A 17,470-nucleotide genomic window follows, 5' to 3' on the forward strand; every position below is an offset into this window, starting at 1 on the left:
AGTGGACTGTGTCCCCACTTCTCATGGAACACTAGAAAGAAAATCTACAAGATCGACTTTGTTATAGATGAATGTTTATTGACAGTTTTTATTGGTCTCACAGAAAGTGTAAGTGCATATGGACAGTTTCCATACTAACATACAATTTTCTACTTGCAAGGGACCTTGCTGAATTACAATGTGTTACTTTAGCCATAATCATTCCTATAGGCTTTTTCTTGGATGCGTAAAACCATTCTCCGAGCATAAAAATCCCTATATTCTTCAGGTAGTTCTTCAAGTGTTTTCAAGGCCCTGTCCAAGATCTGTATAGCTCTTGAGGCTGCCATGGGATCTTTATTTCCATAAGTGTCAGTCTTATCATAGGACTCAGCAGGAAGGTGCTTCCAAAAAACATTCAGTGCCACTCCAAATTCCTCAGAAATTACATTATGGAACCACAAAGCTGTAAAAGGAAGAGAGTCTAAAATAAAAATTACTGTCCAAAACTTCCACGTGACTCAAAGCAAGTGTCAGAATCACCCAAACTAAATCTAGCTGAGGAGAAGTCTCAACTACTGTATTTTTGTTTATTTATATTCATATGAATATATTGCATTGTACCAAATTTAAGAAGTTTTTCAAGATGTTTATACTTATCCATAACTTCCCATGAAAGTAACAATTGCAGAAGTGTAGAGGTACTCAGATGTAAGCAAAGGATAAGCTTGTGTAGGATGAAAGTACGACTCCTTCCCTTGCTCACATCCCCTCTAAATGCAGATACCTATTTTCACTTAGTCCCTAACTTTGCACATACTGCCCAGGCATTAATGTAACCCACCAGCATCAGCCAGGTCACTCAGGCAAGTTGCTAATCTTCTCATAATAAGTCATAAGTCATGAAGCTTTTCAGCTGAATCATCATGACTGTGATAAGGAAGGCAAGACATCTTTGCCTCATTGAGTACTTTTGAAGGATTAGTTTAATATGGTATATTTAGGCTATCTGAATTTTAAGCTAAAAGGCTGAATGCTGTGTTTATTGCATCTTATTCACCTGTAGGTGCTGAAGACATAGAAAAGTTTATTCTGAGAAATCAACATGAAGTTTCTTTCAGGTTAGGAAGAGGGGCTGCTTCTACCTTCTTCATAATAACCACACACATTCCTCAAAAAACAGGGGGTTTTTTCAGTGATACGCACTGCAGAAATCCCTGTTCTCCACAGCCAGTCTTACGAGAGCTGAGTGTGTCTCAAGTTTGATTCTGCTCACCCACTGGCAAAGACAAACAAGTATCTGGACTTCATAACCAGAAAATAGGGATGCAGTGTGACATAGCACTATCTAACTGTAACCAAAAGTTTATTTAGGAAGAAACATAAATGGTGAATTCAAAATTAAATAGTAAGTCCAAGGCTAAGAAACTATTATAAAATAACTTCCTAAAAACCTATTACTTTTTTGTTTACTGACCTGTTTATATTGCCCAGATAATGTAAAAGTGACAGGATAAATCATATATGCTGCAAGCTCATGATGAGTTAACATAAAATCAGTAACAAGTAGGAGTAGTTCAATAGGAAAAATTCAAATGCCTTTCCCTGACTACCAGAATTTGTCATGTCAGCCCAGGAAGCAGCTTTCTGCTTGTGCAGAAAAATGATTAGAAATTGTCTTTCCATTTCCCAAAGATTATTATAAATCTCTAGAAGGTCCAATAACTCTACCATCCATAATTCCCATCAGACCATGTGCCTCACAGTGCTCAAGTGCCAGAGCTACAGAAGAACAGAAATGGTATTTCACTCAAATTCTGTCACTAAAAAACTCAGGGCACTGAAGTAATTTCAGATTTCAGAAGGTAAGTTTACACTATTAATGTATTAAGACACAAATTCAGGAGCATACAGTATAAACTTGAGGGAAAGTAAGATTTGTCAGTAGATGTAATAAGACCGTTTTTCAGGTTAATTGTACAGTTGGAAGAAGTAAATGAGCTTTGCCAACGTCTTTCAAGGCTCCTACTTGTAACACAGAAACGCCTTAGTAACCTCTTACCATCTCCAGAAATCACAAATTAGAAACAAGACTGTTTAATACCATGCTATTTATTTGGCACTATTTGGAACTGTTTATTACTTACCTGGAATAAATAACACATCTCCTGCTTCCAAAACACATTGATAGCGCTTGGCTTTCACAAAAAGGGGATATTTCTCCAAGTCTGGGTTATCCACATCCAGCACCTCTGATTTAGTACCTAGGAAAATGTCAGTGAATAAATATTCCCACTCTTCCAATAGTGACAAAGCATTATCATATTGCTGGAAACGGCAGTTCTTGAACCAAATTTAGTACTGGTTTATTTCTCATAGCCAGGGAAACCTGATGGCAGGGAAACCCCTCATTTACTGAGGAGATGTTCTCCTGTTGTCTGTTCTGTAACTGCAACCTTATTAACATTACAAACCACTTTTCCTGACATTTAGAATACCATTTTGAACCCACACAGAACATTTTACTCCTTCACCTGAAGTTTTCAGGTGCTGAAAACAATCAGGCAAGGCTGCTGTTCTTCTTAGCTTTGACTAAAGCAAACAGGATCAGAGTTAAAGGAACAAATGACTTCTTTTATACCAAGTCATCTGTTAGTGATTATTTTCTACAAGTGCAACACTTTTGAGCTGAAAGGCAGCTACGATCACCAAACTCTGAACTAGATATCTATGACATGCATACCTGATAAATATAAATATGGTGCATCTCGAGGACTGTACAAAACAACTCGTTTTTTCCCTGTTACTTGGATTAAGAAGTTGTCCATCACCTGGGATGAGCATAATAAAAGAGATGTCAGCCAAAAGTTAAGAGTGAATATATAGACTTCAACTAATCTGATTATTAGCTTTAAAAAGAGAATTATTAAAACTTTCATGTGTTAGGAATTATCTTCTAAATAAATTTATTCTGAATTCACTGCACAATGTTAGAAGACAATCTTATTTGAAATCTATTGCATTGCAGCTAGAAACCACTACAATCATTGCATGGTTGGCAGGCTGTTATACAACTGGAATTTATTCTAATCTGACTATTAGCATAAAAAAAATAAAAGGAAAGTAATATTGAAGACAAAAATATTGAAAGTTACTGTGTTTCAGATTTTCAACTGAAACTCAAAACGGTTAAAAAAAAAGGAAACAAAATAAAGCATCATTTAATCTTACGGAATTAGACATAAACCCAGTTAAGATATTATGCCCATGCAATGCATCATTTAAAATTCACCGTACCACTGACTGTGATTCATTTCACTATTTCAAAATATGTGAAGTTTGTCATTATTCTCTGATCTTTGACAGAGATTTTCACCTTATTATCTCAACTCTGTAACGCCATCTGCAACATTTTATGCTAAACCCAGGTATTACCTACATCATAATGTGTCCATAACTGTAATCCAGCTGAGCTGATGCGGAAGACACTAGAGAAAAACTGTTCCTTCTCAAAATACTCTGGAATATTAACATCTTCTGCTAAAATAGGAAACTGCTTCCTGATATCTGCAATATCCTGAAACAGAAAGGACCTAACTCTTAGAGCACCATCTATGCACATTTAAATGGAGGAGCACTTCACAATGATTTCCCATCATATGAAACAGGGTTAGAATTCAGCATTGGCAAACACCTGACATCAGGAATGCTTTTCAGCACTGACTTGCTCAATGCCATTAATAAGAACAGCTAGAGAGCTGCTCCTAACCATGGCTGCTAGGAATCACACTGAAGAAGCAAGAGATCAGCAGAAATCCTTTTGTATTAGTTGACAACAAAAGCTAAAGAAAGGGAGTTTAGCAATGTACTCTTCAGTGATCAGCTAAGCTCCCATGCAACAGCAACTATTTTAGACACATTGAAGTACTCTGACCAAAATCCAGAGTCACAAACCATGTGACCCTAAGTAAACTGTATGATAACAGGCTTTAAAAAATAGTTCTAAACTGCAACTTTACAATATTAGAACTGTAATCTCCAGTAACTCACCTTCCTAACATCTTCACCCACTGATCGCAAATAGTACTTTTCATCCTGAAGAGACCACAAAAATATAATTGTTTGGGGTTTTTTAATAAGAATTACCAAAACACTTAAACAAAGAGCTGGTATTTTCTCATTAATCTAATGCAGAGTTTCATTAAAATATGGTACAAATAAAGGGCATCTACAAATTCAGCTACTTTGTTATACTGCCCTTTACTGATCCCTGCTGCTCATCTTGAGAAATGGGAAAAATAAGTTAACTGAAAGGAGAAGAGTGAAGTGTAGGGAGACTGGTCAACTGCTTCAGCATTGCTGTTACTGAAAAGACTCAAAGCAAATTCAGATTATAATTTAAGTACTAACTTAGTTTTCTGCATCAGTATACTGATGCAGAAAACTATTTTAATTGGCTTCAAAACTTACAGCATTCTATGTAGTATAAAAGGTAAAAAGCATGTCTACATCCAAAACTATCTGCTTCCCAATCACAGTTATCTGAAAACTCCCTAGCCTGAACACTGATATGTAGAGATAACCACACATTTGCTACTCACAAATTATGTTACAATATATCTGGATTTGTATTTTGATAATCATCCAGTGTCATTCTTCATGACATTTTCTCACAAAACACGCAAATGATATGGTTGTTATTTTAAAACAAGGTTTGATTTCTAAATTTTATACTGGAATTTTTACTCATGTAAGCAGTTTTGTTAACAGAAACAGGGTGACTGAAGTTAACCACGTGCACCTATACAAAACAACTTCTGAGAAAAATTACTTCTCCTCACATTTTTTCCTTTGGCACCAAGCCACAAGAAAATTAAATTAAAGATTAAGTCTTTTACTGAAGTAAGACTTTAAATTACAATTCATCACTTTCCTCTCCATATACCAGCAAAATAACCAACAGAAGAAACTGTGACACTAAGGAAATTACCTCAGTAAGAAAGTACTCCTTGTGCTTGACTTCAGCTGCTCTTCGTACAAATACATCAAAAGGCAGAGTTCTGAAATATAAATATTTATTTATATATAACTTATACCATGAATCAATGCAACCACACATGGCCTAAACTCTAGATTTATAATAAGCTCCCTTACCAAATCAAGTATAATGGAAGATGCAGTAGTCTGCTCTTACTTTTTCAACTTAACATGGTAACTAATCAGTGTTTGCAGCAGATGTTTGAAGAGTTCTCCCAAGACAGAAATCCTACACTTAAAAACTTCTCTGCTTTAGTAAATTGTTCCCATATATATCCAAACAGCATCCCGTAATTGCTGAGGCCAGAAGCACCTCTGGAGATCCTCCAGTCCAAGCCCCTTGCCGAGAGCAGGTTCACCTACAGCAGCTTGCACAGGACAGCATCCAGTTCAGTTTTGCTTATCTCCAAGGATGGAGACTAGGCATAATCTCTCTAGGCAACCTGTTCCATTTGTTCCATTGTTTGACCATCCTCACTATAAAAGAGGGTGTGTCTGTGTGTGTTAAATAGATTAATAGAATTTCCTGTATTCCAGCTTGTGCCCATTGCCTCTTGTCTTGTCACCGTGAACCACTGAGGATCCAGGTCCATCAACTGTTTATACACTTTGGTAAGATCCCCTCTTCAGCTTAGGAGTTCTGAATGGTCTGAGTCACAGAACAAAAAAATTTTCACAGTCAAATTAACACTCAAACTGTGGCAATAATTGCTTGAACTGTTTCTTTAAGTGTGTCATTTTTAGGCTTGTTTACTGTACATTTTTTATAAATTTGCAGAAAAGCTCAGTGTCAAGAAAACTACAACAGGGAAGATACACACATTTATGCATTTTCTGCTATGAATTCATGCAGGAACACAAATAACTACCTTCATTTGTAGATCCATAAAATTTATTTCAGTTATATGAACTTAAAAAAAATATATATATGCTTCCTCAGCTGCTCAAAACACAGGTATCTTCAAAGATATTTTCAAATGTTTCTTTACAGTTTTCCTTAAATTTACTAAACACAACTCCAGAAGATTCAAGAAGAGTCACTGGGCATTAGAGCTGGTCCCTCTGAAGTCAGTAAGAGTGTTACACAATTATCTAAATCATTTTCATACAGATTACAGATTTTGGTATCAGTTGATAGCTGAATGGCAAACCAAGCACAAGCAGCAACAGGACACATATTCATTATTATGAATTAAATGTTGTATTCACTCAGCTCACCATCTCACACTAAGTATCACTGGATAATGAATTATTGAATGTAAACATCCCGTTTCAGAGCAACCATCAAGTACCCAGGGTTAAGAAGAAACCATTCTCAAAAATTTTCTTGATCCTGTCATCTCTTCTACCAGAATGTTAACCTGCATCTGACAGTACTTAGACCAATTGTCTAAACATTTTAGGCTTGTTTGCAGTAGGCAAATACAAAACCCACTGAAGTCAATAGAAAACCAAACAAAATCCAATGCTGTGACTTCAGCCAAACTGTTCTATTATGTCCACTTACATTTGCTGCTGAAGAAAGTGAGAGCACAGCTCTACTACAGCTTAAACTGATGCATTCTGGTGCTACCACAGCTCCGCCCTTGTCTGCCCTCATCACCCCATCTCCCCCCTTACGGTAGCACTGGCACTCATCTGACCTCTCCGTGAACCTGCTTACAAAGCTAAAACAGCAGAAAAACATTCAGATTTCTGCAGCATGTCACAACCTGGCTGAATGAGTTCCAGAACCAACACAAAAACGGGTAGGAGCATGCAACTTACAACAGAACTGCAGTACTACTAATGTTCATCTGTAGTTTAAACTAATGGAACTGCATGTAAGTCCTCAGAGTTTCTATTACTTTGTTTCTACTTATTCTCCCTTCAGATTCGAATGAGGGGCTTGCTGTGGAAAAGGTCAAAGCTTCCTGAATTTCAAGTGAAGTACATGAAAGTCCTGACACCTGGCATGATGAAACACCATCAGAGCATCAAAGAGTCCATATGGCTGTCTACAAACCTGCCAAAACTAGGACTCCAGAACAACTGTATGTGAATTCACAACAAGAGATACTAAAAAAAACCCCAAAATAGAGTGGGTAAAATAAAGTATGGAGATAAGGCAAAGTTATTCAAGTACAACCTAATTTCAAAGATTCAAAAGTTCATTACGCAGCGAGAATGCATCATGATTGTAATGTGTATTTTTATCCCGTGAACAACAGGCCCCACTCAGAGACTCATAGCTTGTCTACACCTACAGCATACATTCCCACCTGCTTTGAAGTTTAACAGACTGAACACATCCTGTTCCCACTTGGGGAAAACAAAGGACTGCTAAAATAAAGGCATTTACCCTTGAAGAGCAACACAATGACTGAGATTAGATGAACTCTGAAGAAATGTTCTGGCAGTTACATAAGAGGAGCTCCAGAGGAGATCCGTTTTTTTGATCAAGATTAAAGAGCTGGTGAAATGTGTGCTACCCAGTAGTTTGAACATTCTGAAAGTTGCACATGCTAACTTTGAAAGGAGCTTGGTTTTAATTAGTTACACCATTTCTGGAGTGGAATACCATGCCTGCCACACACCAGCATTCAAAGGGGATCAGACCCATGGTGAGTCAGAAACTATCACTATTCAGTAACACTGGGAATGTACCAATAGAACAAAATACCATGTCATCTACTGTAGGCATCAAGGGTGTTCTGGTTTGTTTTTAATTAACAGCTGCAAGTGCCAGGCTCAAATTTCCTACAGGAGTGCTCTGACAAAATACCTTTACAACACTTCTTCATGACATCACTTTCAAGGTGCTGTTTGGCCCCCCATTTCACCCTCATTGTATTTATTCAGGATGTAGAATTAATAGAAGACAACCCTTTGATACCTAATGTAATGTTTTCACAAACTATCTTCCTGTTCTCACCCTCAGCTTCAAACAGATGCAAGTTACAAGCACATGCCTTTAAAATACAAGAGACCTTGGAGTGAAGTACCTATACACAAAGTTCTTACTGAGGAAATCCATCTGTGGCACTGCAGAAACATGAATCTTTACTTCTTTAGATCCTTCAGCTTGGCTCAAGTAATCTATTGTCCATTTGGTGGTGCAAGTGCCCAGTTCCAGTCCTGTCAGCACAACCGGCTTTCTCTAAGGAACAACAACAACAAAAATTCAATGGTGAAATGACCACAGCATTCAGTGGGAAAAAAGCCAGAATGAATTTTTCAAATTACATTCATGCAAACAAGTCAGTTGAATGCCAGGACCCACTACACAAAGTCTCAACTAATCTGTTCACAAGCACTGTGAATCAAATGCTAAATGTTGAAACAAAAATGCAGTAAATTATGGAACTGTTTCTCTATTAAGTATGGTTTCTTTCCTAGTTGGGTAAGGAAGGATATGGAGAGGCAAAGACAATTGTAGCCCACACTTTGTGCTGGGGCCATTGAGGTATCCAACCAGACGAAGGAATAGATTTAATCTTTTTAGCCAAGGCTTAGCACGAAACATGCAAAAGCCCACACAGTTAAGGTGTATCTTGTGAGCTGTGGTGATGCTGTTATGTTCTCATGAGAAAAGCTCTTTCCACCTGTATCAAGGTTCCTCGCTGCTCACAACCACGAACAGGTTTGATCCAGCCCACGCACAAAGAAAGAAACTTTTGCTTTTAATTGGACATTGGGGAGGGATGTCCAGTTTATGTATATCCTCCTTTATTTTTTGCGAATAAAGCAAGAGATGACAAAGCAACAAAACTAATGCTCACACTTTTTAACCACTGCCAAATGGACTGTCACAGAGATCAGCTGTCGGAGGTTGCCAGCAGCTCAGAGAGGATCTGCCTGTAGAAGCTTCTTGCTTCTGAACTCCCATTCCCCTCAACTGATTAGGGCACCTCTCCAGGAACACAAAAACCCAAACCCTGAGGTTTGCCTGCACCAGCTGTGCCCGCCGAGGAGGGGTTCTCGGACACCTCCTGCCTTGCCCTGTGTCCCCGTGGACTGCCACCTGCTCCGGCGGGTCCCTCTCACAACGCCCCGTACCCGCGGGTAGATGTCCCGCAGGAAGCGCTCCCGCGTCACCCCGCCCAGCCGCTCCACGGCCACCGCCGGCTGCTCCCGCCGCTCCACGGCCACGGCCGGCTGCTCCCGCCGCTCCACGGCCACCGCTCGCTGCTCCCGCCGCTCCACGGCCACGGCCGGCTGCTCCCGCCGCTCCACGGCCACCGCCGGCTGCTCCCGCCGCTCCACGGCCACCGCTCGCTGCTCCCGCCGCTCCATGGCCACCGCCGGCTGCTCCCGCCGCTCCATAGCCACGGGCACCGCGTCCGCCCCGCCGATTCCCCCGGAACGAGGAGCCTGCACAGAAGCGTTCCTGCCTCTCCCTCTGGGCAAGGGTCGGGAGCCCGCGGATCACGGAATTGTTATGGTCGGAAGGGACCTCTGGAGACCATGGAGGCCAACCCCCTGCCACAGCAGAGTCACCTGGAGCAGGTGACACAGGAATGCGTCCAGGCGGGGTTTGAATGTCTCTGGAGGGAGACTCCATGACCCCCTGGGCAGCCTGTTCCAGTGCTCTGCCACCCTCAACGTAAAGCAGTTCTTAATCATGCTGAGGTGGAACTTATTGTGTTGTAGTTTGTGGCCATTACTCTTCATCCTGTCACTGAGCACCACTGAGAAATGTCTGGCACCATCCTCTTGGCAGCCGCCTTTGAGATATTTATATGCATTGCTGAGATCCCCTCTCAGTCTTCTCCAGACTGAACAGGCCCAGCTCCCGCAGTCTCTCCTCATTAAGAGAGATGCTCCGGACCCCTCGTTATCTTGGTGGCCTCCGCTGCACCCTCTCCAGCAGCCCCTTGTCTCTCTTGTACTGAGAAGCCCAGAAGTGGACACCGTACTCCAGACGCGGCCTCACCCGGGCCAGCAGAGGGGACGCCTCCCTTCTCCGGAGGTGACCGGGGGTCGAATCCCCTGAACCGGCGCGGTTGGAGCCGCCGGCCGCCCGGACCGCTTGCGCCGCGCCGGAACCAGCGACGGCCGCAGCCGTGTTTCCGGGGAGCGGGAGTTGCGAGCGGACAGGGCGGGGCAGGGCCCATCATGGCGCTGCGCTGCGCGGCTCCGGGCCGTGTCCGCTGGCTGGCGCGGGCGCTGGCGGGCCCCGCTCGGTTCCTGCCGCCGGCCGCAGCCGCGCCGGGCCCCGCCCGAGCCCGTCCGCCCCAGCCCAGCGTTCGGTTCTCCAGCACCGCCGGGCCTGGGACCGAGGGCCCTCAGCGGCGCGTAGTGGTAGTGAGGATCACCAGCCCCTTCGCCTGGCTCCGCACCCGCTTCTACTACCTGCTCATCCGCCTCTACTTCGACCAGGAATTCAGCATCGAGGAGTTCACGCGAGGGGCCAAGCAGGTGAGTGGGCCTGGGGCCTCGGGGCGAGGAGAGCGGTCGGCCTGAGGAGAGAGGTCCTGCTGAGCCTCCCCAGGGGCTGCCGATGCCCGCGGTTATTTCAATGGAATTATAGAATCAGTAGACTGGAAAAGACTCCGGAGATAGTCATAGATTCACAGAATAAGTGAGGTAGGAAGGGACCACAGTGAGTCATCTGCTCCAAAGCTCTCTGCTCAAGCAAGGTCATTGTGGAGCACGTTGCACCGGATTGTGTCCAGGCAGGTCTGGAATATCTGCAGCCAGGGAGACTCCGCAATCTCTGGGCAGTCTGGTCCAGTGCTCGGCCACGCTCACAGTAAAAAGTCTTTCTTTATATTCAGGTGGAGCTTCCTATGCATCAGTTTCTGCCCATTGCCTCCTGTGCTATTGCTTGGCACCACCGAGCAGAACCTGGTCCATCCTCTTGGCTCTCCTCCCCTTTAGATATTTATACACATCGATGAGATCTCTCTCAGTCATCTCTTCTCGAGGCTGCACAAGTCCAGTTCCATAAGCTTTTCCTGTAAGAGGGATGCTCCAGTCCCCCAGTCCTTGCTGCTGGACCCTCTCCAGGAGATCTGTGTTTGTGTTGTATGTTGAGTCCAACCTATGACCAAACACCACTTTGTCTGATGCCATGTCTAGTCTTTCCTTAAACACTTCCAGGGATAATGACTCCACCACCTCCCTGGGCAACTCATTCCATTGTTTAACAGCCCTTTCCATGAATAAATCGTTCCTGATGTCCAGCCTGATTTATTACCTGGGGATGTCGTAGCGCTAATGTGCTCCTCTGTGTAAAATACGTGGAGTTCCCCACTGCTGGCTCCAAGCACCACACTTTGCAGGGAGTGAAACAAGCAGGAGGGTGCTTTTCTTCAGGAATTCCTTGTCATCCTAGATTCCACAATTAAAATGAACTGGTTAAGCCATCCCCAAAAGCAGGGCGAAGGAAGGTCCTTCCAAACATTACAGAGACTTTAAGGAGAAGTGTATCTCCTCTTAGCGGGTTTTCCTGAAATTGTAAAGCTTAGGCATGCATAGATCTGGTGTATATATTTGTTTCTTCAAATTTATGAGCCCAGTAAGCTTTGTCAACAGAATGTGTCAAAGAGGTAATTGTCTATAAGCTGGTCATGTAAAAATTACTGAGTTACCTGTTGGGAAACTTTTTATTATTATATTTACTTTTAACAAAAAAAAACAGCTGAAAACAACACCTCGGGGGAAGAATGTTAAAATGATTAAGATCAGTTCAAGAGAGGAAAAAACCCACAACCTACAACAATAATTTGACACGTGCAGAACCACCTGTTTTACCTTGGCCTGGTTTTTGGGGATTTCGTTTTAGTTTTTGTTTGTTTGTTTGTTTTTACTTGGTGTAGAGTCCTAAATACATTGTCCTTCACAAGTGCACTACTTGAATACTTAGAGGCATAATTGGATGTAAATCTACTTTCAAAATTGAGGGGGGAAAGGGGAGTTGAGCTTCCTGATGTCTAGAGATGAAACCAGATTTCTAAAGAAAATTTTTAAATTGCCACATCAGTTTTGACTGAAACCAGAAGATGAGCTGGAAAAGAGAGCAAGGGAACAAAATATTTACAGGGAAAGACATAGACTGTTGGAATTACCAAAAAGAGTAAAGACAACACAGAAAGTACTGCAAAGCTTTTTTTTTTTTTTTTTTTTTTTAAGTAAACTATGAATTCACTTACCTATTGAAAGCTTTGATGTTTTAAATGAGAGATTGAAAAGTAATTGTATGTTTTTATCAGTTCACGAAATCACTCTTTTAATGCTGGAGGGCTTACATTTCAATGGTGATACCCTCTGCAAATATTGAAATCTTAAATCATGGAATATTTGGGTAGCTTGTCATATACTTATGGATTTGTCTGAAAAAATATGCCTACTTAGAGTTTCTTGTTCATGTTTGGTTTTTGTTTTATTTTGGTAGGCCTTTTCTGTTGTTTCAAAGCTGCTGTCTCAGCGTAAACTTGACCTGCTGGAAGAACTTGTATCAGCAGAGGTAAATGCTCTCCATCTCCTATTCTAGCAGTTGATTGTTTGTTATAAAGTAACATGGATGCATTCAGCCTGTCGTTATCTACAAGTTGGCAGCTTGGTTTAATTTGGGAAAAACAGCATAATGCAGAACAGGGCAGTTGTTTGTCCTGCATCTCTTTTAATTTCAAGGCATGAAACTTAGTTTGAGGTTACTGTATTTAAAACAAAATAAAATATATCTTAGCTGTTGAGTATAAAGCCAAATGCCAGAAAGATTGCTGGTGTACCAGGAAGGATGGAAAGGCAGCAGGCTCTGGATGGTCGGTAGAATTGTGTGTCTCTAGGGGTAGGCAGGTGGCTGAAGCTGACTCAGTCTGTGCACCAGAATTCAGGTGAAGAAAGAAACTGGTTTGTGCTCATCCCTGCTGCACTGATACATTCCCACACCCATCAGATCATACAGCTGATGACTGGGTTTGGCTGGAAGGCTTAGTCTTGTGTCATAGTCTCAGGGATATGACTGACCTGGTAAAACATCAGTGCTGTGTTTTCTGTGTTTTTATGAATTTTTAATTGCTGAAGCTGTCTTGGCCTTCCCAGGGCATGGAGGTAGCAGATCCATCAGAGTCAAGTGGAGGAGACACTCCAGGTCTATGTCTGCCTTGTTACAGGATGTCAGCGTGGCCTGTCCTATTGCCACTCATGCCTTTGCAGCAAAAACTCGGGTGCTGTTCTAGTGCATCCCCTCTGAACAGTCTTGCCTCCTCTCTCTGAACAGAGATAGCAATAAAACGTGAGTTTGTTTCTTGCAGTTGTTTTGAAAGGGCACCTCCTCTGCTTCCTCTTGAAAGAACTTCCTCTGGTCATTGTAAATTTTTCAGGTTTACATTGATGCAGAGACTTCATGCTAGCCAGGGATGTAGCAGATGAGGCTGTGATCCCACACTGCTTTGTCATTTCTTTGGCCAGTGAATTTTGTGCCTGCAAAATGTACTAGAAACCAATGTCTCCTTGTGAAGATTGCCTCTTGCTTCCATGTAACCCCTGAATTTGTTTGTTATTCAAAAATGGTAAGTCAAGTTAGGGTAAAAAATGAGTATTAGTTAAAAATAAGTTCTGCAGTTTCATCCTTCCTTGTGACTTTCTCATGTGGTGTTTGAGGTGCTACCTCAGTGCAGTTTGTGCACCCCACCATTTTCTACTTAACACAGCTGTGTTGATCATAGGACACTTAGATAGCATGGATGTGAGTGTCATACGGAAATTAATTACCAAGGGAGTGATTTTGCATTATTTTCTGATTTGCAAGTGTTTAAACTTTTTCTAAATGGAGTGTGGATCACAAAATGGCAAAGATAAACTCATTGGTAATGAAACTGATTTTCAAAGACATTTGTGCAAGATAACTAAGAAGATACTGAATTAAAAGCTTGGGAGCCTGTACATAGCGAGAAATCAGCAGTGAGAAGGCAGAGTGTGTGATTGTGGGAGCAGGCTCCACTGGGGTGTTCTGGGCTGGCATGGCTTGTGTTGTAGCTGCTGTTTTGACAGTACCTTTTCTAAACATTTTTTAAGATGCTTGGTTTTCATTTGTTTTGAGCAGAAAATGGACCTTCTTCAATCCTGCTGAATTAGGGTTTAGGAATGCCCAAACTTCCCAATGCTTTTTCATTTTACCTGTTACATATGTTAGACAAATGTTTTAGCAATACAGCTCATTTTATTAACTGCAGTAGAAATAGATCGTAACTTAAATTTCCTAATGAAAAACTAAGTGACAGTTTTTCTGAATTTAGGTACTTCAGGTGCTGAAGGAAAAGATTTCTTTGCTCCCTGACAGCCACAGGGATGCTTTAGCAGCTGACATTGATGCAATCATGTACACAACAGAAGGAGATGTTCGCATTTACTATGATGATGATGGTATGTTTAGAATCCTAAAACATTTCAGCAACGAGCAGTCTTATTTCCTGGTTTTGCTGCTAAACAGACATTTTCCTTACAGATGTGGTTTTGAGTACTGTTTCTCATTCCTTGTTTCTCTCTTTGTAATTCATCCATATAAAATTTCTTGATTTCCTTCTAAACCAGAGACAGAGGTTATTGTTAATACATCATGGTACTATTTTGACTTCTGTTTGGGTTTTGCTTATTCCTCTTCTTGTGTACAGAATTTCATATTATTAGTCCTCAGCAGTCTGGAACCACTCAAAAACTGATTCTAATGTATGCTGAAAGCTGTTTACTTCCACAATGAAAATGCATCCCCGAAGAAGAATAGTGAAGGCTGGATAATGAAATTAATTTTGCTGTTTTAGTATTTCTGTCATGAAATATACTTTCTTCTAGGGCTCATTGATTGTTTGGGGGTTTGTTAAGCTAGTGATGAGCTCAAGCAAGTTTTTCTTTTGGTTGGATACCAGCATTGTTTGCTCTGTTCACTCTCAGACACAGTGGAGATGGTTTATGGGTCTAACCCTGGGTCTTCAGTTGAGCATTTCAAGTTGTCAGACCCAGTGAGCTTTCTTCCTGGTTTGGGAAATAGGAGGGGTTTTTTTCCCTCTTAAATTGCTCCCACGTTTGAACTACTCTACGTACATTTGTTGTATCAGTAGTTAGCTTTGGACTTTGTTGGAACCAACTTTTTTCATTCAGTTTCCTTATATACACTGTCACACCACACTCATGATAAAATACGTATTTTTTTTACAGAGTGTATTTGTATTGTTGCTAAACAGCATGAGTATGGCTTGAAATAGCTTTATCACTCATTATTCTATCCTGTATTCTTTATGGCTGAAGTCAGCTGTCCTTCCAGGGACTCACTAGAATATATGCTAGGAAGCAAACAGTAGTATTTGACCAGTGAGAAACATGAGATCTAACTTAAGTTTTGATTTATTTCCAACAGGGAGAAAGTTTGTTAGCATCCTGATGTGCTTCTGGTATTTGAATGGTGCTAATCTACCTGATGAAGTACCAGGTGAAGCCAAAGTCTTCCAGATTGTGTTTGGAGATGAAAACACAAAAGAAAAGAAACATCTTCTAACAGCAAACTATGAGTAAGTTTACTTGTTCCTTTCTATTCCCACGTCCATGAGGTACCTGTGTCATAAGCAGCTCTGCAAGCACTCCCACTGTGCCACTGCAGAGCCCAGTGTTTTTAATTTACCTTGATTCTAATCTAAGTTAATTCTCATCCAGCTTTCCAGTTTTGATTTTAGGGCCAAACTTTTTAAATATCTCTAAAGTCATTATGTTATTTCCTTGCGTCTGAGTTGATATTTATGGGAACTCTTTCTCTATCAGGAAGAGCAGTATTTGGAGCACTGAATGAGGTTTCTGATCCTCAAAGCACACATTAGGAAGATGGATTTTCATAGGAATGCTTATAAATAATGTCTGTGTTGGTGTACTGATGTCAGAGCAGTGCAGAAAATATCTACACAGTTGGCAAAATATACTGAAAATAAGATTCTCAGAAGCTGGGAGAAGTGAGGATTTTTGTGTGATAAATGCAGTATGATCAAGGATTTCTACACCCACATTTGAAATTGAAAATATGGAGTCTAGGTGATGAGGAACTCTGAAACAAAGGTAACACTCATGAGGAGACCAGTACTTTTTGCTTGGATGGATTGTTGTGGATCCATCCCTTAGCTGAATTCAGCATCTTCCTTAGAGTTGGAGGCTTCTGCAGTTACATTAACCTTGAGAGCCTTCCCTTAAAGCCTAAATATCTTCCAAATCCCACTTTGTAGGAGTGGATTTGCACATGATTGCAAAGCAATGATATTATACCGCTCTTTCTGTGACGTGCAGGTTATTTGAGAACATGAGTATTCAGCTTGAAGCTCAGACTCACCTTTGGATAAGGGAGACTCAGTACTACTGTTAACTTGATCCTTGATGTAGTTCTGAAAATACATTATACTTAAGTAAAAATGAAAATTTTCAGGTAAAATATGGAGCACAATTGCCTTCGCTTACTGCCTCATTAAATGAAACCCTTTATTTACAGATCAAGATCTTCCATCAAGCTTTATTCATATTCTTGCTGTGAAAACTGAGTGCTGTCTTGATATTGGGGTCTTTACTGTTGATGCTTGATCCTGTCTGTGGGATCTGAACCAAAACACTCTGAAATCAGTGTATTTTATTGCTTACTATAGAAATAATTTTTCATGTTCCATTTTGGGGCATAAGCATTAAAGTTTCAGTAGCTTTTACAGCAATCTGTTTGAAGTAAAATATTTCTTTATGATTCCTTGTTGTATTAGTAGCTCCTTAAGGTCAAGTAAATTTTAACAACTCTTCACTTATTCTTTTCTCTTTTTCAGGTTCCAAAGGGAGTTTACAGAAGGAGCAAAACCAGACTGGACTATTACACGGATTGAACATCCAAGGCTGTTAGAATAAATGCCTTCTACAGCCTTTTTATGTACCATTGTAATTGTTCCAATGTAACAAATACCAGGCTTTTTTAGGTCTTTTTTTCCCTTCCTGCCCTTTCCTCCAAAAGAGGGATGAGTTTTCTATGTATGATTTCCAAAAATTGTTTCTGCAGCTGGCACTGTGCTGCAGCATTACAACAAAGCCTTTTCCCTGGAATAGGCTGGTAGAAATTTAATTGGTTCCAGTGCTCATCCTAGGCATTTAGACAGCACAATTTCATTCAGGCAGGTGTTACAGATATGTCGATTTCTTACATTCTGAGAAGAAATGGTACTATTTGAAAATAAACACTTAAATGACTGATGGCCCTTCTGAGTTACTTTCCTGTGTTTCTTTTTTCCCTAGGGACTGTACAATATATAACTGAATAATATGCAAGATGAAATAGAGGTAGATGGACTTCTTAGCTTGTCTAGCCTCAGCAGTTCATTTTGAGGTAATCTTGCTTTTGAATATATATGAGATCAAGAAAGTTAGAGCTGCTATTAGTTTTTGCTACAGGATTGGAGTAAGAAAAAGTTTTAGCATTGCACTGGGAAAATGGATCAAAGAGGTAGATATGTTTTGGAAA

At 41.0% G+C, this 17,470-nt stretch overlaps 2 protein-coding genes across 2 annotated transcripts; one reads left to right on the forward strand and one right to left on the reverse strand.

Moving 5' to 3' along the window:
• Positions 1-90: 90 nt before the first annotated feature.
• Positions 91-9,303, reverse strand: TYW5 (tRNA-yW synthesizing protein 5). The gene is made up of 8 exons (XM_082285573.1): positions 9,055-9,303; positions 8,001-8,155; positions 4,970-5,039; positions 4,030-4,074; positions 3,419-3,556; positions 2,723-2,810; positions 2,127-2,243; positions 91-445 (listed from the first exon to the last, which is right to left on the reverse strand). Exons 1-8 carry the CDS (start codon positions 9,289-9,291, stop codon positions 189-191), a joined length of 1,107 nt encoding a protein of 368 aa, XP_082141699.1. The 5' UTR covers positions 9,292-9,303; the 3' UTR covers positions 91-188.
• Positions 9,304-10,101: 798 nt separating this feature from the next.
• Positions 10,102-17,207, forward strand: MAIP1 (matrix AAA peptidase interacting protein 1). Its single transcript, XM_082285568.1, has 5 exons — positions 10,102-10,416; positions 12,395-12,466; positions 14,241-14,367; positions 15,356-15,506; positions 16,785-17,207. Exons 1-5 carry the CDS (start codon positions 10,114-10,116, stop codon positions 16,861-16,863), a joined length of 732 nt encoding a protein of 243 aa, XP_082141694.1. The 5' UTR covers positions 10,102-10,113; the 3' UTR covers positions 16,864-17,207.
• The last annotated feature ends 263 nt before the right edge of the window (positions 17,208-17,470 follow it).

This window comes from Coloeus monedula, assembly GCF_965178545.1.
Source record: "Coloeus monedula genome assembly, chromosome: 7".
Taxonomy (NCBI): Eukaryota; Metazoa; Chordata; class Aves; order Passeriformes; family Corvidae; genus Coloeus; species Coloeus monedula.

Coding starts and splice junctions, on each gene's coding strand:
- TYW5 (XM_082285573.1), bottom strand. CDS start 9,291: ATGGAGCGGCGGGAGCAGCGAGCGGTGGCCGTGGAGCGGCGGGAGCAG. Junction 8,156..9,054: donor TGCGGGACATCTACCCGCGG/GTACGGGGCGTT, acceptor GTTGTTCCTTAG/AGAAAGCCGGTTGTGCTGAC. Junction 3,557..4,029: donor TGGGTGAAGATGTTAGGAAG/GTGAGTTACTGG, acceptor TTTCTGTTTCAG/GATATTGCAGATATCAGGAA.
- MAIP1 (XM_082285568.1), top strand. CDS start 10,114: ATGGCGCTGCGCTGCGCGGCTCCGGGCCGTGTCCGCTGGCTGGCGCGG. Junction 10,417..12,394: donor TCACGCGAGGGGCCAAGCAG/GTGAGTGGGCCT, acceptor TTATTTTGGTAG/GCCTTTTCTGTTGTTTCAAA. Junction 12,467..14,240: donor AAGAACTTGTATCAGCAGAG/GTAAATGCTCTC, acceptor TTCTGAATTTAG/GTACTTCAGGTGCTGAAGGA.